Below are 22,660 nucleotides of genomic sequence, written 5' to 3' on the forward strand. Positions count from 1 at the left end.
ACAAGATAGAAAAATACAGACAGGAAATGTAAATTCAAATAAACAGATGAAAGGCTGATGACCAGCTCATTTGGGGCTCTGCACGCCTGAAGAATTGGAGAGAACAAGCTCACAATATCGCAGGCTATAGACACTGCCAGATTACATGAAGCCATGAGTAAATATGGATGAAGATGCTGACTACTCAAATGGCTAGCCTTCAGTTAAGTCAAAAGAAAGGCAGCAGGATTGATGCAAATGAAACAACAACAAAAGAATGCACAAGAGACAGAGAGAAAGATGTGCAGGTGCTGCGGATGACCACATGAGTTCACAGACAGAAGGAAATGTCCCGCATATGGATCAAACTGCAGATCTTGTGGAAAGCCCAATCACTGGGAAAAGATGTGCAAAACAAGGAAAGAAGATGGTTAGCAAGTTATCAGAGACAGAGCAACAGGCTGAATGAGAAGGAAAAGAAGCCAAACATCTGGAAGATGAGGATGAGTTTGAGAACACGATCAACATAGGAACCATACAACTGCATGAAATGGCTGGATGTGACAGTTTCCAGAGAAAAGAAATTCACACAATGGCCAGGATTTTCCTCTCGGCGATTTGGGGGTGGGGCCCGCTCGCCAAGGGGAAAATTACGCGGGATGACTTCGGGAGGAATCCCCGACGTCATTTCGGTCCCTTTAAATTTTTAAGAAGGCAGCGAAATCAGCTGTCCGCCCGCCGATCTGTCAACGGCCAATTGAAGCCATTGACAGGCTAATTAAGATAATTAAAGACCTGCCCGGCCAACCTTAAGGTTGGCAGGCAGGCCAGGAGCCCCAGCGGGCTTCTGATTATTCATGAAATTTTATCCACTGGCGGGATGAAGTTTCATGTCCGTTTTTTAAAAATTTAATAAATTTTATGTGTTTATTATTAACATGTCCCATCTCGTGTGACATTGTCACATGAGGGGGACATGTTAATAATTTTAATATTAATCTTTTTTAGGCTTTACTTACCTCTCACGAATCTCCCTGAGTCAGGACTTTGCCTCAGGGAACAGTGCGCTCTTTCACGTGCATGTGCGAAAGAGCGCACTTTGACAGTTGGGGAATCCCTCCCACCCTGCACAGGAAGCTCATAGCACTTCCTGTCGGGCAGGCTACTGGGCAGGCCTTAATTGGCCCGCCCACTCAAAATGGTGGCAGGCCCCGTTTTGGTGGCGGGGGTCGGCTGTCCACCCGCCGTTGAGCTGGTGGGGCCCGCAAGCCATCCGAGGGCAAAATTCTGCCCAACCATTCAGATCAGGAAACGTGTGAGACATAAGCCCACAACCATGAAGCTGAGGCTTGACACTGGAGCACAGAGTAACATCATCCCACTTAGGATATATCAGAAGATCTTTCCTAAAAATTTGAATGAAAATGGTTATCCAAGGATAGCTGCTCTGAAACCGAGCAACGTCATGCTAATGGGAAAGGGGTAACTGAGATTCAACAGCTGGGCACAACCCAAATCAGAGGGACTCACAAAGGAAAAGATGTTAACTGTAAGTTCTACTGAAAGAAAAGGTCTGCTATCCTACGGTTGAGCAGTTATGAAGAACTGCAGCTTATCTCAATAAATCCTAAGAATGAAGGCAGGACACCTGTTGAAAAGCATTGTCTGATCAGGAACAAGGAAGATCTAGTACAAATGTATCTGGAGTGTTTTGATGAGATTGGTGGATGCTTTGAAGATTTTGAATATCACATCGCTATTGATCTAGTGAAGAAACTAATGATTTGTTCCCCACGTAAGCTATGTAGAACTAAAAGGAAAGCTTTAAAGGGAGCTCCAACAGATGGAAGAAAAGAAGGTGATCACTAGAGCCACAGAGCCCACAGACTGGGTAAATTCCATTGCTGTGGGAGAGATGCCAAATGGATAGCTAAGAATTTGCCTGGATCCCAAAGCTCTTAATCATGCAATAAGGAAGAACCACTACCCTATTCCAACAGTGGAAGAGATCATGCCAGCACTGACAGGGGCAAAAGTTTGCAGTAAGCATGATGCCCAGAAATGGCTAAAGGAACTAAAATCTTGGCGAGGAATCTTCACTGTTGACAATACACAGCACACCCTTTGCTCGGTACAAATTCCTGCATCTACCTTTTGGCCTTAAAGTGAGCCAGGACGTGTTCCAGCAGGAAGTAGATGAGACATACAGAGGATGTAAAGGTGCAGTTGACATAGCTGATGATATCCAGATCTATGGTGCAGATATAAAAGATCATGACCACCAGCTACATGAAACCACGGGGAGAACCAGGGAAGCTGGGATCGAGCTAAACTCAGACAAATGTATTGTGAAGGTGACAGAATGCAAGTTCTTCAGAGTGGTGTGCACATCTGACAGAGTAAAGCTGAGTCCTGAAAGAGTCACAGCTATCTTGGACGTGGAAACTCCAAGAGAACAAGAAAGAGTTGAGAAGTTTCCGTGGTTTGATCTATCATTAGTTCTTTCAAACCTCACATGTCAGAACACACAGCAAACCTACAAGAGATGATGAAAGAAGATGCTGAGTACAAGTGATCAGAGTCACATGAGAGGAGTTTCGACAAACTCAAAAGAAGTAATATGCAAGGAGACACGTCTGCCATACTACCACAGAAAATGACCAGTCGTTCTGCAAATAGATGCTTCAGGAGCAGTCCTGTTACAAGAGGGAAAACTGATAGCATTCACATCCAAAGATCGAACAAAAGCTGAGACCAGATATGCCAGCATAGAAAGACCATTCGGCAGTTTTGTATGGATGTGAGAAATTCCATACATATTTCTATGGGCGAAGGTTCATATTGGAGAATGATCATTGTCCACTGGAGCAGATCTACAAGAAAAATCTGTGTAGAGTGCCAGCAAGACTACAGAGGTTACTATTGGGGTTTCAGGGTTATGACTTCACTTTGAAATACAAGCCAGGCAGAGAAATGGTGCTGGCAGATGTCCAACTTGGCTGTCATCACAGGAGAAACATGAGAATAAAGATCTATGTATAAAGATCCATCACCTAGTGAATGTCACACCACTGAAACTGAGACAAACTAGAGGTGAGGCCAGCAAAGCTGAAGAGTTACAGATGTTCTCTCAGCAAGTGATCCAGGGATGATCTGATAAGATACAGCAAACACAGCCAGCAATACGACAATATTGGTCTATCAGAGCTGATATCCCATGAGGAGAAAATGTTCTGTTGGCCGGATTCAGAATAATCATACCCAATATGATGCAGAAAGAACCTCTCCAGAAGATATATGAAGGCCACACGGGAATGGAGAAGTGTAAGCTTAGAGCCACATCATTGCAGCAGTATGAGTTCTGCTCGCTGAGCACAAGAGAATCCTGAAATAGTAATATGTGACAATGGGCTGGATTTTACACAGCGCCGTGGCTCCTGTGTCCCTTTCCCCCAGCTAAAATGTCAGTGGGGAGCTCAGCCACGGGGAGAACTGCTGCCGCACTGTTATTTAATGGCCATTAGTAGGCTGGAGGTGAGAATTCCACCCCTCAGGGACAGGGAGATAGGCTAAAGGAGGAAATGTGATCTTGTCTGTATGTGTGTGTTGGGTGGGGGGATGATGAGAGCTGTCTCCAATGGGCAGTGGGGACCTGCAAAGGAGGACACCCCACACTTGCCCGAAACCAGCCAATGTGCTAAAACTGCCAGGCTACCACTTGGCGTGGGCCTCTCTCTGCCATGGGTAAAATAGCAGCAGGGGTGGAATGTGGCCCTTAAGCGGTCATTAATTGGCCACTTTAGAGCCTCAATAGACCCAAGGGCAGACGGGCCACCCAACACCTCCACTGCGCCCCCTTCCCTCCATAAAATTTCATATAAGTCGGGGGTGGGTAGATAGATGGGTAGGTCACATGCTGGATTTTGCAAGTATCCCTGCCTTCAAACCCAAGGAACCCAATTCACCTGCAGAGAATTTAAGGAATTCACTGAACAGTATGGGTTCAACATCATCACCGCATCACCATATCACTCATTTATAGAATGACACATCCAGACGGTCAAGAGAACCTTCACGAGAAACAAAGGAAGAACCAAATCTTGCCTTGTTGTCACTCCGATGTACACAGCTCAAAGGAGGTATGAAGTCGCCTGCAGAGTTGATGAACGGAAGAAAGTATAAGACAATTCTGCCAAGCAAGATACTCCCTCCAAGTGACCAGGACGAAGCAAGTCAACAACTCACTGATGCACAGGTAGAAGGAGATCAACACTTCAACAAGCATAATAAATCACTACCTGAGCTGTTGAAAGGACAAACTGTACATGTACAGGATCCAATCATAAAAACCTGGAACCCAGCAAAAGTTCTTGGTGAAGCTGAGACTTCAAGGTCTTACATCATTGAGATCAAAACAGTAAGCAAATGAGAAGGAACAGAATCCATATTCTACCTACATGAGCTGGAAAAGCAAAAAAAACCATTAAAACACCAGTAATATCTCTAATCAGCAAGACAACATCAACAGCATCACCATGCAACAAGGGATGCAACATCAACAACATCACCAGCAAGTGACACAACATTAGCAACATCGAGCATGACCCCTACAGCACAAGGGATAATACACGCAATATAGCCTATGCAGTGTGTCAGCTCATCAGTGAGAGTGACGAATGCTAAATCTACAAGATGGAGCCACAACATCTTACACCTGATTGATCCCATGAATAATGTTTTTGAGAAAAGAGAACAAACTATAACAGATTCTAAAAGTGTTCCGTTTAATTACACAAGCTGGTTGGTAATCTTTTTCAGTTGGGTACAATATGTATAAAAATTAATGATTGGAACAGTTATATTGATATAGAGGCATTATACTTTTTTTTAAAGAAAGAGGGCTATTATATTGTTCTATTATTTGCAAATAGTTAGGAGCTAATTGTTATGAGAATGTGCTACATTTACTACCACACTGCAGTCAAAGTCAAGTAACATCGCCAGCCACTTGGAGCGCTGTAAAAAATATGCTCAATGAAGCTCCAACATTTTGAGTCTAGAAGTGCGATTATTTCGAGCTTCTGTGAACCAGGAGGCATAACAATGTTGTGACAGCTGCTGTGCATGAATATAAATTTCAATATTTGAAAGCAGATGGAAATCGCAATATGTAAAAAATGTAAACACAGCCAGCTATATCTTAGCTTAATATACTTGATAATGTCAAAATGAAACTGTAATTTTTTGTAGTAATAACTGTAATCTACTTGAGGATCACCCAAATTTAATAAATATATGGAAAATATGTAAGAACATGCTGCAGTACTGCAAAGTATGAGAAATATCATAGTGTCCTTGCCTATGTTACGAGGGTGTTTTTTTAAGAAAAAGATACAGGCCAGGATTTTCCCCTTGGCGATTTGGGGGCGGGGCCCGCTAACCGAGGGGAAAATGACGCGGGATGACGTCGGGAGGAACCCCCGACGTCATCCCGGTCCATTTAAATCTTCAGGAAGGTGGGCGGACAGCGAAATCAGCTGTCCGCCCGCCGACCTGTCAATGGCCAATTAAGGCTAATTAACCTTGTTAAAGACCCTGCCCGTCCAAGCTTAAGGTTGGCAGGCAGGCCAGGAGCCCCAGCGGGCTCCAGATTATTCATGAAACTTCATCCACTGGCGGGATGAAGTTTCATGTCTGTTTTTTAAAAATTTGATAAACTTTATGTGTTTATTATTAACATTGTCACATGAGGGGGACATGTTAATAATTTTAATATTTCTCTATTTTTTGACTTTTCTTACCTGTCACTAATCTCCCTGAGACAGCATTTTGCCTCAGGGAGCAGTGCGCTCTTTTGCGCACATGCGAGAAAGAGCGCACTTTGACAGTTGGGGATTCCCTCCCCCCCCCACCCTGCACAGGAAGCGCATAGCACTTCCTGTTGGGCAGGCCGCTGCGTGGGCCTTAATTGGCCCACCCACTCAAAATGGTGGCAGGCCCCGTTTTGGCGGCGGGGGTCGGCTGCCTGCCCGCCACCGAGTCGGTGGGGCCCACTCGTCCACCAAGGGCAAAATTCTGCCCACAATCTCTAATGCCTTTTTTCTGGCTGGATCTGAATAAACTGTAAACACATTAAGACAATGGAAAGACTGCCAGCCAGCTGAATATACAACTTGCATTCACCCTAAGTGGGGTGAAAAGGAACAGACTCCCAACAGCCTCCCCCTGCCCCCCAACCCCTAGGGAGTGTGAAAGACCCCATCTCCTGTTGACTTTTGCACTATTACTAAGGTGTAATTACCTGTTCTACAGCACAATAACTACATCAGACATGGTAATTGAATATGGTATATTCCTCTGGAATATAGAGCCACCAAGGCTTTTCAAGAACTGTTTTTACCAAATCAGAGTGGAAATTGGAAGGATATACTGAAAGGCTGCAAGAGCCATCTCCGTCTCTCTCTCTCTGTTTCTCTCTCTCTCTCTGAAGAATTCTGCACAGATATTGCAGAGTAACCACCCTAAGATGAAAAATCTACTGCAAACCAAGATCTTTTGGGGATAAAACTTGGAAATGTTCTCCATACAGCTACACCAAGGAAGACAATTAAACAAAACAGCCACAACGTGGAATCACCGCATTGGGACCGGATGAAGGACAGTTAACCGTATATTCCTTTGATTGTTTATCTTCACAAACTGTAAAATATCTTTAAGTCTATTCTCTTATTATACCATCTGTACTAGTGTGATTGGGGCCCAGGGAAGTGTGCGATGTATGAATGATGGTCACAATTTACCTAATGTTATTTAATTTGGGAAGTAGGGTCAATAAACTTATCAGGTCTGGCAGCATCGGTGGAGAAGAAAAGAGTTGACGTTTCGGGTCCACACGACCCTTCAACAGAACTGAAGTATAGTTAGGAGAGGGGTGAAATATAAGCTGGTTTAAGGTGGGGGGCGGGGGGAGAGAAGTTGAGGGTGGGGTGGTTGTAGGGACAAGCAAGCAGTGATAGGAGCAGATAATCAAAAGATGTCACAGACAAAAGGATCAAAGAAGTGTTGAAGGTGGTGATATTATCTAAGAAAAGTGCTAATTAAGAATGGATGGCAGGACACTCAAGGTACAGCTCTAGTGGGGGTGGGGTGGAAAGATTGACAAGGTATTAGTTGTAGATTTAAAAATAACGGAAATAGGTGGGAAAAGAGAAATCTATATAAATTATTGGAAAAAAAAGGGAGGGGGAGGAAACGGGGTGGGGATGGGGGGAGGGGGAGTTTAAGATCTAAAGTTGTTGAATTCAATATTCAGCCCGGAAGGCTGTAAAGTGCCTAGTCGGAAGATGAGGTGCTGTTCCTCCAGTTTGCGTTGGGCTTCACTGGAACAATGCAGCAAGCCAAGGACAGACATGTGGGCAAGAGAGCAGGGTGGAGTGTTAAAATGGCAAGCGACAGGGAGGTCTGGGTCATTCTTGCGGACAGACCGCAGGTGTTCTGCAAAGCGGTTGCCCAGTTTGCGTTTGGTCTCTCCAATGTAGAGGAGACCGCATTGGGAGCAACAAATGCAGTAGATTAAGTTAGGGGAAATGCAAGTGAAATGCTGCTTCACTTGAATGGAGTGTTTGGGCCCTTGGATGGTGAGGAGAGAGGAAGTGAAGGGGCAGGTGTTGCATCTTCTGCGTGGGCATGGGGAGGTGCCATATGTGGGGGTTGAGGAGTAGGGGGTGATGGAGAAGTGGACCAGGGTGTCCCGGAGGGAATGATCCCTACGGAATGCCGCTGGGGGGGGGGGTGAAGGGAAGATGTGTTTGGTGGTGGCATCATGCTGGAGTTGGCGGAAATGGCGGAGGATGATCCTTTGAACGCGGAGGCTGGTGGGGTGATAAGTGAGGACAAGGGGGACCCTATCATGTTTCTGGGAGGGAGGAGAAGGCATGAGGGTAGATGCGCGGGAGATGGGCCGGACACGGTTGAGGGCCCTGTCAACGACCGTGGGTGGAAAACTTCGGTTAAGGAAGAAGGAGGACATGTCAGAGGAACTGTTTTTGAAGGTAGCGTCATCAGAACAGATGCGACGGAGGCGAAGGAACTGAGACAATGGGATGGAGTCCTTACAGGAAGCAGGGTGTGAGGAGCTGTAGTCGAGGTAGCTGTGGGAGTCGGTAGGCTTGTAATGGATATTGGTGGACAGTCTATCATCAGAAATTGAGACAGAGAGGTCAAGGAAGGGAAGAGAAGTGTCAGAGACGGACCATGTGAAAATGATGGAGGGGTGGAGATTGGAAGCAAAATTAATACATTTTTCCAGGTCCCGACGAGAGCATGAAGCAGCACCGAAGTAATCATCGATGTACCGGAGAAAGAGTTGTGGGAGGGGGCCGGAGTAGGACACAACTCTCACAACTCTCCCACAATTTTGTTTGTAGTTAGCATATAACTGAAATCTACAGTTTAAATTCTAACGTTCTGAGCCTTAAGCTGGGTTTTAACAAGTCTCCACTGGATGAGCAGTTGGGCTTAATGAATTGAAGAAATGAAGAAGCAGCTAACTCAGTGTGACTTAGAATAGACTGCTGGGAGTTGGGTGATTAAGGGAGTTAGGGGAGGAAAGGAAAGAGGTGTTCCTTTGTTTTTGCTTTTGGCATTTAAGAACATGAGAGGAGCACTGGCCTTAAAGCGTGAGGGGAACCAGGCCTGACACCAGAGCAGGACCGGGAGCCAGGGCCAGAGGAGTGGTGGCAGCCTTGACAAGTAGGACCTGGTGCGTATGTCTACTGTCCAGTCTTTAAAGTAAAAATTGGTCTTTAGGTTAAGCAGGGTATAAAGCATAAGAAGTAAGGGCCTCAGTATGTATTTAATATTCCTTAAACTAAAGGAAGAAAAAGTAAAGGATAAGTCATGGCAGGGCAACTCGGCCACATGGAATGCTCATCCTGTGTGATGTGGGAATTCAGGGACACCTCCAGTGTCCAGGGCAACCATGTGGGCAGGAAGTGTCTCCAGCAGCAGCTATTCAAAATCCGTGTTTCAGAGCTGCAGCTGCAGCTGGGGTCACTGTGGAGCATCCACAAGGCTGAGACCTTTGTGGATAGCACGTACAGTGAGGTGGTCACACAGGTGGAAAGGTAATGGGTGACCACCAGGCAGAGTAAAAGCACTAGGCAGATGGGGCTGGAGTCCGCTGGGTCCATCTCCCTCTCTAACAGATTTTCCATTCTGGCGGAGGTGGTTTCTCAGGGGAAAGCAGCAAGAGCCAAGTCCATGGCACCATGAGTGGCTCAGCTGCATATGGGGAACAAGAGTGGGAGACCAATAATGATAGGGAATTCTATCGTAAGGGGAAGATGTTTCTGCAACCGCAGACGTGACACCAGGATGGTATGTTGCCTTCCTGGTGCCAGGGTCAAGGATGGCATTGAACAGCTGCAGGGTATTCTGAAGGGAGAGAGTGAACAGCCAGAGGTCATGGTCCATATTGGTAACAATGGCATAGGTGAAAGGAGGAATGAGGTCCTGAAAGCAGAATATAGGGAGCTAGGAAATAAATTACAAAGCAGGACCTCAAAGGTTGTAATCCCAGGATTGCTCCCAGTGCCACGTGCTAATGAGATCAGGACTAGGAGAATAGACCAGATGAATGTGTGGCTGGAGAGATGGTGTAGGAAGGGGGGATTTAGATTCCTGAGGCATTGGGATTGATTCTGGGGAAGATGGGACCTGTACAAGATGGATGGGTTGCACCCCAGCAGAATTGGGACGAATGTCCTCGCAGGGGTATTCACTAGTGCTGTGGGGGAGGGTTTAAACTAGAGTGGCAGGGGGATGGGAACCTGAGCAGAGAGATACAAGAGAAGGAAACAAAGATAGAAATGAAAGACAGAAAAGCAGATAGCAAAAGTGGAAGGCAGAGGAACAGGGGCTAACAGCAAATACGGCCATAGTACAAAAAAATGTGTAAAAATGTTATAAAGACAAGTCAAATGCACTGTATCTGAATGCATAGAGCATTCGCAATAAGGTAGATCAATTAACAGTGCAAATAGATGTAAATGGGTACGATATGATTGCAATTATGGAAACATGGCTGCAGGGTGACCAAGGCTGGGAACTGAAGATATTCTATAAGTATATCAATGGGAAGAGGATAACCAGGGAAAGAGTAGGGCCCATAAGGGACCAAGGGGGCAATGTATGGGTGGAGCCAGAGGATATCGCAAGAATGTTGAATGAATATTTCACGTCTATCTTCACCCAAGAGAATGAGGATGAAGGTATCGAACTCTGGGAGAGAGACTGCAAGGTTCTTAAGTAAATTGATATAGGGAGTGACAAGGTATTGGAGGTGTTGGCAGGCTTAAAAGCGGACAAATCTCCAGGTCCAGCTGATTTGTGTCCCAGACTGCTGAGGGAGGCAAGGGAAGAGATCGCAGGGGCTCTGACCCAAATTTTTAATTCCTCTCTGGCCACAGGGGAGGTGCCAGAAGACTGGAGAACAGCTAATATGGTTCCGCTATTTAAGAAGGGTTGTAGAGATAAGCCAGGGAACAATAGGCCAGTGAGTCTCATGTCAGTGGTAGGGAAACTATTGGAGAAATTTCTGAAGGAGAGTATCTATCGCCACTTGGAGAGGCAAGGTTTGATCAGGGATAGTCAGCATGGCTTTGTCAGAGGGAGATCATGCCTAACAAATTTGATTGAATTTTTTGAGGAGGTGACCAGGTGTGTAGATGAGGGTAGTGCAGTTGATGTAGTTTATATGGATTTCGGCAAAGCCTTTGACAAGGTACCACATGGGAGACTTATAAAGAAGGCAAAGGCACATGGGATACAGGGTAATTTGATAAGGTGGATTCAAAATTGGCTTACCTGTAGGAGGCAGAGGGTGATGACAGAAGGATGCTTTAGTCACTGGAAGCCAGTGTCCAGTGGCATACCACAGGGATCTGTGCTCGGTCCCCTATTATTTGTCATTTATATAAACGACATAGATGACTATGTGGGGGGTAGGATTAGTAAGTTTGCGGATGACACAACGATTGGCCAGGTCGTTAACAGTGAGGTTGAGTGTCTTGGGCTACAGGAAGATATAGACGGGATGGTCAAATGGGCAGATAAGTGGCAGATGGAATTTAAACCTGAAAAGTGTGAGGTGATACACTTTGGAAGGAGTAATTTGACAAGGAAGTATTCAATGAATGGCATGGCACTAGGAAGTTCTGAGGAACAAAGGGACCTTGGCATGTGTGTCCATAGATCTCTGAAGGCGGAAGGGCATGTTAGTGGGGTGGTGAAAAAGGCATATGGGACACTTGCCTTTATCAATCGAGGCATAGATTACAAAAGTAGGGAGGTCATGTTCGAGTTGTATAGAACCTTAGTGAGGCCACAGCTGGAGTACAGCTGTGTGCAGTTCTGGTCGCCACATTATAGGAAGGATGTGATTGCGCTGGAGGGGGTGCAGAGGAGATTCACCAGGATGTTGCCTGGGATGAAACATTTAAGTTATGAAGAGAGGTTGGATAGACTTGGGTTGTTTTCGTTGGAGCAGAGAAGGCTGAGGGGAGACCTGATCGAGGTGTACAAGATTATGAGGGGCATGGATAGGGTGGATAGGGAGCAGCTGTTCCCCTTAGTTGAAGGGTCAGGGGGCATAAGTTCAAGGTGAGGGGCAGGAGGTTTAGGGGGGATGTGAGGAAAAACCTTTTTACCCAGAGGGATGCGCTGTTGGGAGGATGGTGGAGGCGGGTTGCCTCACATCCTTTAAAAAGTACCTGGATGCGCACTTGGCACATCATAGCATTCAAGACTATGGGCCAAGTGCTGGTAAATGGGATTAGATAGGTAGGTCAGGTGTTTCTCACATGTCGGTGCAGATTCGATGGGCCGAAGGGCCTCTTCTGCACTCTGATCCTGTGATTCTGTGTGATTCTGATTCTGTGAATATCCAAGGGTATTCGATATTTAGGAAGGACAGGCAAAAAGGAAAAGGAGGTGGAGTGGCACTGTTAATTAAGGATGAAATCGTGTGATAGTGTGAAAGGATATTGGATCAGAAAATCTAGATGTAGAATCAGTCTGGGTGGAGCTAAGAAGCAACAAGGGGTGGAAAATATTAGTGGGAGTTGTTTACAGGTCTCCAAACAGTAGTGGTAAGGTAGGTGATGGCATTAAACAGGAAAGTTAGAGATGCATGTAACAGAGGTGCTGCAGTAATCATGGGTGACTTTAATCTACATTTGGACTGGGCAAACCAAATTAGCAACAATACTGTGGCGGATGAATTCCTGGAGTGTGCACAAGATGTTTTTTTAGACCAGTACATTAAGGAACCAACAAGGGAACAGGCTATCCTAGATTTGGTATTGTGCAATAAGAAGGGGTTAATTAATAATCTTGTTGTGCGGGGTCCTTTAGGGAGCAGTGACTATAACATGATAGAATTCTTCATTAGGATGGGAAGTGAAGTAGTCCAATCTGAAACTAGGGTCTTAAACCTAAGCAAAGGAAGCTACGAAGGTATGTGGATCGAGTTGGCTACGATAGATTGGTAACTCCATTAACAGGCATGAGAGTGGATAGGCAATGGCTAATATTTAAGGAATGAATGCATGCATTGAAACAGTTATACATTCATTTCTGGCACAAAAACACAACAGGAAAAGCGGCCCAACCATGCCTAACAAAAGAAATTACAGATAGTATTAGATCCAAAGAGGAGCCGTATGAAGTTGCTCGAAAAGGTAGCAAACCTAGAATTGGAAGCAGTTTGGAATTCAGTAAAGGAGGACCAAGAGATTGATTAAGAGGGGAAAAATAGAGTATGAGAGTAAACTTGCAAGGAACATAAAAGAGGACTGTAAAAGCTTATATAGTTGTGTAAAATGAAAAAGATTAGTGAAGACAAATGTCCTCAGTCCGAAATGGGAGAATTTATAGTAGAGAACAAGGAAATGACAGATCAATTAAACAACTACTTTAGTTCTGTCTTCATGGAAGAAGATACAAATAACTTCCCAGAAATGCTAGGGAACCAAAGGTCTAGAAAGAGGAATGGAATGAAATTAGTATTACTAAAAAAAAGTGCTAAAGAAATTAATGGGACTGAAAACTAATAAATCCCCAGGGTCCGATAATCTACATCTCAGGGTATTAAAGGAGGTGGTCCATGGTAATAGTGGATGCGTTGGTTGTCATCTTCCAAAATTCTGTAGACTCTGGAACAGTCCCGGCAGATTGGAGGGTGACAAACGTAACCCCACTATTTAAAAGAGGAGGGAGGGAGAAAGCAGAGAATTACAGACCAGTTAGCCTAACATCAGTAGTAGGGAAAATGCTAGAGTCTATTAATAAGGATGTGATAACAGGGCATTTAGAAAATATCAATGGGGATTAGACAAAGCCAACATGGATTTATAAGAGGGAAATTATGTTTGACAAACCTATTGGAGCGTTTTGAGGGGGCAATGAGTAGAATAGATAAGGGAGAACCAGTGGATGTAGTGCATTTGGATTTTCACAAAGCTTTTGGTAAAGTCCCACATAAGATGTTAGTGGGCAAAATTAAAACGCATGGGATTGGGGATAATATATTGGCATGGATTGAGATTTGGTTAGCAGACAGGACACAGAGAGTATGAATAAATGGGCCATTTCCAGAGTGGCAGGCATTGACTAGTGGGGTAATGCAGGGATCAGCGCTTGAGCCTCAGCTATTCACAATATATATCAATGATTTGGATGAGGGAACCAAATGTAATATTTCCAAGTTTGCTGATGGCACAAAACTAGGTGGGAATGTGAGTGGTGAGGATGATGTTAAGAGGCTTCAGTACGATTCAGACAAGTTGAGTGAGTGGGCAACTGCAGTATAACATGAATAAGTGTGAAGTTATCCTCTTTGGTAGGAAAAACAGAATGGCAGAGTATTATTTAAATGATGATAGACTGGGAAATGTTGATGTACGAAGGGATCTCTTGTACAAGGCTGTCCTTGTACGTCAATCACTGAAAGCAGGCATGCAGGTGCAGCAAACAGTTAGGAAGGCAAATGGTATGTTGGCCTTCATTGCAAGAGAATTTGAGTACAGGAGCAAGGACATCTTACTACAGTATACAAGGCCTTGGTGAGACCACACCTGGAGTATTGTGTGCAGTTTTGGTCTCCTTGCCTAAGAAAGGATATACTTGCCTTAGAGGGAGTGCAGCGAAGGTTCACTAGACAGATTCCTGGGATGGCAGGATTGTCGGTATCAGGAGAGATTGGGTTAACTAGGCCTGTATTGACTGGAGTTTAGATGATTGAGAGGCGATCTCATTGAAATGTATAAAATTCTGACAGGGCTGGACAGACTGTATGCAGGGATGATGTTTCCTCTGGCTGGGGTGTCTAGAACCAGGGGTCACAGTCTCAGGGTATGGGGTAGGCCATTTAGGATTGAAATGAGGAGAAATTTCTTCACCCAGAGGGTGGTGAACCTGTGGAATTCTTTGCCACAGAAGGGCGTGGAGGCCAAGTCACCGAATATATTTAAAAAGGAAATAGATAGATTTCTAAACTCTAAAGGCATCAAGGGTATGGGGAGAGGGTAGGAGTATGGCATTGAGATAGAGGATCAGCCATGATCATATTGAATGGCAGAGCAGGCTCGAAGGGCCGAATAACCTGCTCCTGCTCCTATTTTCTATGTTTCGATGTTTCATGTTTCTACAAGGTCAGAAGTGGGGATGTTCACTGATGATTGCACAATGTTCAGCATCATTCGCGACTCCTCAGATACTGAAGCAGTTCATGTCCAAATGCAGCCAGACTTAAACAGTATCCAGGCTTGGGCTGACAAGTGGCGAGTAACATTCACGCCACACAAATGCCAGGCATTGACCATCTCCAACTACAGAGACTCTAAGCATTACCTCTTGACATTGAATGGCATTACCATCACTGAATCCCCCACTATCAACATCTTGGGGGTTACCATTGACCAGAAACTGAATTGGACTAGCCATATAAATACTATGGCTACAAGGTCAGAGGCTAGGAATCCTGCGGCGAGTAACTCACCTCCTGACATCCTAAAGCTTGTCCTCCATCTACAAGGCACAAGTCAGGAATGTGATGGAATACTCCCCACTTGTCTGGATGAGTGCAGCTCCAACAACACTCAAGAAGCTTGACACCATCCAGGACAAAGCAGCTCACTTGATTGGCACCACATACACAAACATTCACTTCCTCCACCACCGACGAACAGTGGCAGCAGTGTGTACCATCTACAAGATGCACAGCAGGAACTCACCAAACCTCCTTAGACAGCACCTTCCAAACCCATGACTGTTAGCATCTAGAATGACAAGGGCAGCAGATAGATGGGAACACCACCACCTGGAAGTTACCCTCCAAGTCACTCACCATCCTGACTTGGAAATATATCACCGTTCCTTCACTGTCGCTGGGTCAAAATCCTGGAACTCCCTCCCTAACAGCACTGTGGGTGTACCTACACATGGACTGCAGCGGTTGAAGAAGGCAGCTCACCACCACCTTTCTCAAGGCCAATTTGGGTGGGGGCAATAATACTGGCCAGCGACCCCCAAATCCCATGAATGAACAATAAATACAGGAGTAGGCCATTCAACCACATAACATTGTTCTGCCATTGAGTTATATTAACCCTATGTTCCTTTTCCCCCAACTCTAGTCACTCATCTTTGTTCCATATCTCTTGATACCCTAACCTAACGAAAAATGATCAACCACAGTCTTGAGAAAGCTAAGTGACCCAGCATTCACAACCTTTTGAGAGACAGAATTCAAGATTTCTTTTACCGAGGGTTGCCAACCTTACTGGATTGTCTGCGATATCCCAGAATGGGACATGAATTTCCCAGGCACTGTTACCAGCTGCCCAAGGGAACTTTGTGTTTTAAATTTCTTGCTGCACTAGCAATCTGTCCATGCTCCATCTCATTACTGGTTGTCAGGTAAAATTACTTAACATGCAGCCCACTTCTCAGCCTGCTGCTCCTATGCACCTGGTGATTCTGGCCACAAAGGCACGGCCGCTGACACAACTGCCCACAGTTAAAATAAATCCAGGGCCTGAATGACATTATCAGATTCTTGCCTTTGAATATCAATCAGGACCTTGTCTGACAGATGCGGACATCACTGACTGGCTAGAGTGATCCTGTTAAAATGGCACACAGACAGCAAGGAACAGGTGAGTAGATCGCTGCAACTGATTTTAACTCCCTACACACCCTGTTCTCATTGTGAGCAGGGCAGTAATATCGGGGCTGTAAGGTTGGTTGGAAATGTCTCTGGAGTGTAAGCCGAGGAAGTGGAAAATGCAAAACTGAGGTGTTATAGTACATTTTCCATTGTAAATATAGGCATTGGAAAATATAATGGGGAATAGAGTTGACAAAGCTTCAGCGCTGTCTTGGTGTCTCCAGAAATTAAAGACTAGCTTCCAGGACACTGCTGATAGTAGCCCAGCAGTATTGGTGAAATTACTCATTGCATCAAATAGCTAACGTTATGTCCTGATGCGCTGTACTTGCCAACCTGCCGGCAAACCTGCCAACTGGCCCTGGCACACCTATCCGACAATTAACAGTCTTCTTGGGGTTAGGGGAAGCACAGGAACAATGACAATAGCAACAATGTGCATTTTGTAGTGCCTTTAACATAGAAAAATATCCAACTGTGCAACCGCAGATCTGTGTCACCAGCTGCCAGTACATTTGCAGCTATTCAGGTGCAGCCTCAGAACTGCCTCAGCCTCCTCATCTGGTGGGGATTGTGCCATGGAGGGACAACGAGGATTTACCCTCCTGGAATCACCTCATGCAGCAACACCTCCACTCCAGAGCGGCTATTAAACCTGGGAGTTCTCTGATGGTGCTGGGTTATATCATTAACTCCTTGTAGACTCCTGCCTGTACCTTCGATTTCATTTCCCTTCATTCCTGCCTCTCTCTTTATTTACCTTCCCTTTGTTGAGGCTGTTTATGCGTCGAGTTGCCTTCTAAAGCTTCCAAATCTTTGGGAATTTTTGGACCCCCAAATTGTCCCCTTTAATTGTCCCCATCCCTTTAAATTTTCCTTACATTTAGCTTCTTCCCCCCCACTGCTTGCCTGCCCTTTAGCTGCAACCTGACACCCAAGGTTATGTTAACACAATGACCCAGGAAAACTGGGTATGAACAGTTAACTTCTACCTAAGCCTAGCTAAAATCAGCAAATAATTAAGTCAAAAGAGGAAAATGTATGCTTGAGTGCTGGCAAGCTGCTCAGTTGTGGGAACATCAGAGCCAGCATTCACACATATACATTCCAGCAGCAATCGCTGGAGTGTGATTGTGAGTGTGAGCCTTGATTGATTTACCCCTTGCTGTCTCAATCTTTGGTATTCTGGTTGAAATCAACTAACTGCACAGACCAGAGGCTGAACTTTCGCTTTGGAGGGGTGGGGAAACAGGAGTCGGATCTTTGTCCGGGTCCCAAACCTTGCCCCGCTCCACTCCTCCCCGAGGGGAAACAGTCACTCTTTGGGGTTTTCATGGAGGCAACTCCTTCATTAGCATGGAGACAGGTTCCCTGTCTAAGTTAGGGTGGCAGGTGAATTCTCAAAGTTGGAGGACCGAACAGAGACCTTCCAGCTTGGCAGGAGCAGCAGCCTGCAATGAGTGGTAAGTAACAGAAAGGGCACTTCAGCAGAAGGTGCCCTTTCACCAGCTTTTCTAAAACTTTAATTAAAATACAGAAACAGCAAACCATTGTGTGTGTGTGTGTGTGGGGTGGTGGAGAGGGGAAGAAGTGGAGGCAATTCATCGAGAGGGTGCACCTGCATCCAGGCACGCGTCGAAGGCCAGTAAGCGTGGCTGGAGTGCTGACCCCTGAGTTGCCACTGGGGCTCTCCTCCAGGCAGCTAAACTGGAAAATCCCAGTCAGCCTTTCGGTGCCCTTAACAAGGCTCTTAATGAGCCTGATTGTTTGCCTGCCCTGTGAGGGGGGCAGGAAGCCCATGGGGCTGCAAACCCGCTTCCCCTAAAATGACTGACGCTGGGAATGGGGTCGGGAAACTGGCATGTTGGCCAGCACCAGTATTCTTGGGCCCCGTCCACCTCCGTTCCGGACCTCGGTGTGGCCCGAAAATTCTGCCCCAGCAATCACATGCTGGTCGTTTTGGTTTGAATGGCCTCACAGCCATCACTTGGTGAATTTACCCATGAAAACATGAGGGCAGCTAATCTGATTTGAAACGTTTTTTCCAGTGTCATCGGGCTTTGATGTAACTGTTGCTAAATAACGAAAACCTGATAAGTTTACACTGTCGGGCAAGATGGGTTTGCGGTGTACAATGAAACCACATTGCAAAATGGTGCTTGCACATTTATAGTACAAAGCAATTTGTAATAATTATTAAAGCGATGGCCAACTCAACTGATCTTTACATTGAGATAAATTGTTCGGCAGTATTAACGGTGGAACTATCACAGGCACAATTTCATAAATAACCCAATATTTTGTTTTTGCAAATGCAATTTTAATTGATTTTTAAATCATTTGTAATGCTTCTCTTGTGCAACGAGCTATCACACAAATATTAGACATCCCCATAAAATATTTCACAACTTCCAAACAAACTGGGGTTAAATTTGGAACAGGGCAACGCTGAAAGGCACCGAGCAGATATCAGAGACTTTCTGAAATAAATGTAAATTTCATTTAATTATAACGGGATTCAATCTAATACAGGTGGGCACATTTAGAACGAACCCGAATTGTTCAAAAGCATTCGTCTTTCCCACATAGGAGAGCGTCAGTAAATTACATCACAACGTTCAGCAATCTGCTGCAAAGTCTTTTTATTTTGCAACAGCTGGTTAACTCACCCTGCTTCCTTTGCAGCAAACGTGGGCAAATCCTGCAGATCAGCACAGCAGCCAACACCAGCCTGTCTTCTCGCACTCCTTTCCCTGCCCTCACTGTCACTGTAGTAGTCCTCCACTCGTGCCTGCCTGCTGGTAGGGTAGGCCCCGGTGTCGGTCTCGTATCCATTCACTGTTCCGTGGCTGGACTCGTTCTCCCTGACTTCACAATGGCAGCTGGTGTAGGTGTTCTCATCGGAGGATGGGGGCTTGTCTTTTGAACTTTTCTTTGGGGGTTGATAGCCATGAGAAATCAGGAGGTCCTCCACACTGAACATTTTGCTAATGCTTCAGTCACAGCAGGTTGCACTGGGACAAAGCCATGCTGCAGAAGCCATCACTGTATGTATTAAAATAAAAGGAGAAGCAGAATGTAACTCCAGAGACGATTGCTAATTATATTTTCCATAAAGATTCACAGGTTAATAAACCGAATGCTGATACTACTAAGCTTCAGTTTTACTCCGTTCATATCCTTGCCCTTGTATTCTCTGGTTTGACAAACCAATTTGTAATGCTGAACTGCACACACTCAGAAACACACTATAAATATTTTTGTACCATTTCTCCCCAGATAATATTTCTCTGCTTTTTAGCCAGAAGGCAGCTGTAGAGAGCTGCTGACTCAGTCTGTTGGCATTGGAGCCTTGCGTTTTGACAACAGCTTTTAGGTCTTAATAGGCGTTTCAAAAGGGGGAAACTCATTAGTGTTCTCCAAAGACTGCAAGTTAAAAAAAACTAAATTCCATGGGCGAGAGCTCCTACAATCTCTACACTAAGACACTTGTTAAGAAGTATCAATGTAGCTTTTATATTTTATCAGTGTTTAACATTGGAACTATTAATCAAGATCTATAGGTACAATAAACTGATCGACACTGCCACTAAAATGCCCAATGAGACCGAATGCTGCTTTCCATTGCAAAAGTGGTTTGTTACTAATGTTACTTTGAGGAGGTAGTGTAAGGATATACAGATTACCTGCCATCTGCATATTTTTGATCAAATCTGGTGTATATAGAAAAATAATCTCTGGGAGTGTGAAAAAGGTGGGACTCCTGCAGTTCTGCCAAGGATGGTTTTACAAGAGTTTGACAATATTCTGAGTGATCTGTTGCCTCTGGGTAATATAAGTGACCCAGTTCTGTTGGAGCAGTGATAAAAATGAAGCAGTTCAATGGGATTTAAGTTTTAATAGCTTGCCCTTTCTTATTTGCTGTACCTGTTAAATAATGTCCATAGATACCTGAATTTTATTTTTTTTAAGACATGCAAACAATCTCTAAATAAAGCTTGTAGTACTAACACAAACATTAACAAATATTACTGATAATACGGAAGGGGATCTGCTGCCTTCACAAGGGGTAAAATGCAGAACTATTTTCTTTGTTTTCCTTTCACTGACGTAACAAAAATGTAACATTTTCAGGGCTCAGGATTTTTGGAACACCCTTATCTTTGGGCTTTTGTAAGTGAGGAACAAAACCTAATGGTGTAAAATATGGCAGTAGCAGTGCCAGATATGGTAGTAGTACCAGATATGGCAATAGCAGTGTCAGGTATGAAAGCAGCGCCAGATATGGCAGTAGCAGTGCCAGATATGGTAGCAGTGCCGGAAATGGCAGCAGCAGTGTCAGGTATGAAAGCAGTGCCAGATATGGCAGTAGCAGTGCCGGATATGGTAGCAGTGCCAGATATGGTAGCAGTACCAGATATGGCAGTGGCAGCATCAGGTATGGTAGCAGTGCCAGATTTGGAAGCAGCAGTGCCAGATATGGCAGTAGCAGTACTGGATATGGTAGCAATGCCAAATATGGCAGTAGCAACATCAGGTATGGTAGCAGTACCAGATATGGCAGCAGCAGTGCCGGATATGGCAGTAAGTACCAGATATGGTAGCAGTGCCAGATATGGCAATAGCAGTGTCAGATATGGTAGCAGTGCCAGATACGGCAGTAAATGCCAGATATGGCAGTAGCAGTGCCAGATATGGTAGCAGTGCCGGATATGGCAGTGGCAACATCAGGTATGGTAGCAATGCCAGATATGGCAGTAGCAGTGTCAGGTATGGTAGCAGTGCCAGATATGGCAGTAGCAGTGTCAGGTATGGTAGCAGTGCCAGTGTTATGCTCCCCAGCTGAGGACAAGTCTGATCCCAGGGTGGAACTCACCTTGATTGATCCTAACTTTTATTTGTTTGTTTAGATACGTGGAGAGGGGCTACTGAACAGAGTCACCAGAGTCAGCTAATGAACTTTTAACAAAAGCATAAAACATTTATTAAACAAGGAAAGATGAACTATATTACAATACACCTTCACCCACGACTATATCTTTACAGATATATACAGATTTGTAAGGATAACACAAGCTACAAAAGCTATCTTATACTTTAATGTCCACAGTAAGTGCATAGTTGATGTACAATAGGCAACCTGTGGTCAGACACACCACACTCTGAAACCAAGCGGCAGAAGCCACCCCAGATAGATGATATGGATCTCTCCTCAACTCCCCCCAGACATTTGTCACACCATGAGCCAACCAGTCTCACTGAACTCTGTCTTTCACACGTGGGTTTCCAATCTCCACTTTCCAAGAGCTCGCTTTGGAATCTTCTCCCATACCGATGCTTTCTCTCTATCACCTTCCAAAAGGGGTCACCTCCAGGGTTTTGAACCCTCCTTCTGATGTTCCTCTTCCCTGGGTCACCACATGCATTCAAGCTGTCTTCCACGCACTCTATCTCACTGACTCAGCAATCAACAGTACATCATTGCCTCACATGCCCATAGCAAAGAGTCACAGAACTTTAGTCATCTCTTTGGACCTTCTGGCTTCTCACAAGCCTTTATCTCTTTAAGCTTGAAGCTTGGATCCTTTCTCTCTGCTTTTTACTTTCACTTCCAGGTTCCTGTCCTTCCTTTCACTAGACGATCTTCTTGGGAATTTCTCCTGTTCCACTCCCCTGGATTTGGGGACTTTCTTCTTTAGCTTGGAACCTCCTCTCTGTCCCTTTGCTCCTGTCTCTCTCTGGCAGCTACTTTCAACCAGCTTTAGCTTGGGACTGGCTTTCTGCCCCTTCTAGGCTGCTTCTGCCTGGCAGCTGTCTTTAAAACCAATTGAACTCAAACAGCTTCCAAGTCAAACTGCTGTTTCTAGCTTCTTCTGTGTGTGTCTGTGGGAGGGACCTGCCTCTCTGGATCCCTGTGGTGAGGCACAGCTCAGTTTCACTACTCTTGTTTGTTGAAATTAGCTGCAACAGTCCTAAAACTCTCATTAGAAATGCAGGCACCTTTTAAAGTGAAACTGAAACTCAACTCGACCTCTTCTTAACACATAGATACAGAGATACAAATCAAACTTAAATATTAAAACTAAAGCTCATTCATAACACCCACAAATACCAATATAACTTAAACTATCTCTATTTCCTAACATTAGCAGTAGCAGTGTCAGATATGGCAGCAGTGCCAGATGTGGCAATAGCAGTGTCAGGTATGGCAGTAGTATTGTCAGATATAGTAGTAGCAGTGTCAGATATGGCAGTAGTATTGTCAGATATAGTAGTAGCAGTGTCAGATATGGCAGCAGTGCCAGATGTGGCAATAGCAGTGTCAGGTATGGCAGTAGCAGTGTCAGATGTGTTGCATTGACAGATATGGCAGTACAGGTTGCATTTGAAAGTGAAAAATGTTAGCATGGTTCTAAAAGGGCGGGATTTTCCCCTCATCGGGTGGGTGCGAAG

At 44.9% G+C, this 22,660-nt stretch overlaps 1 protein-coding gene across 4 annotated transcripts in view; it reads right to left on the minus strand.

The window, feature by feature from the left end:
- Window positions 1–22,660, minus strand: part of jcada (junctional cadherin 5 associated a) — a 258,299-nt gene that overhangs the window by 84,588 nt on the left and 151,051 nt on the right. For all 4 annotated transcript variants that reach the window (XM_078537786.1, XM_078537793.1, XM_078537800.1 and 1 more), the window contains one exon: window positions 18,877–19,252. In XM_078537786.1, coding sequence (XP_078393912.1) covers window positions 18,877–19,190 — 314 coding nt within the window. In that variant the 5' untranslated portion in view covers window positions 19,191–19,252. The remainder of the gene's footprint in view (window positions 1–18,876; window positions 19,253–22,660) is intronic.

This window comes from Cetorhinus maximus, chromosome 3 (assembly GCF_964194155.1).
Source record: "Cetorhinus maximus chromosome 3, sCetMax3.hap1.1, whole genome shotgun sequence".
Taxonomy (NCBI): domain Eukaryota; kingdom Metazoa; phylum Chordata; class Chondrichthyes; order Lamniformes; family Cetorhinidae; genus Cetorhinus; species Cetorhinus maximus.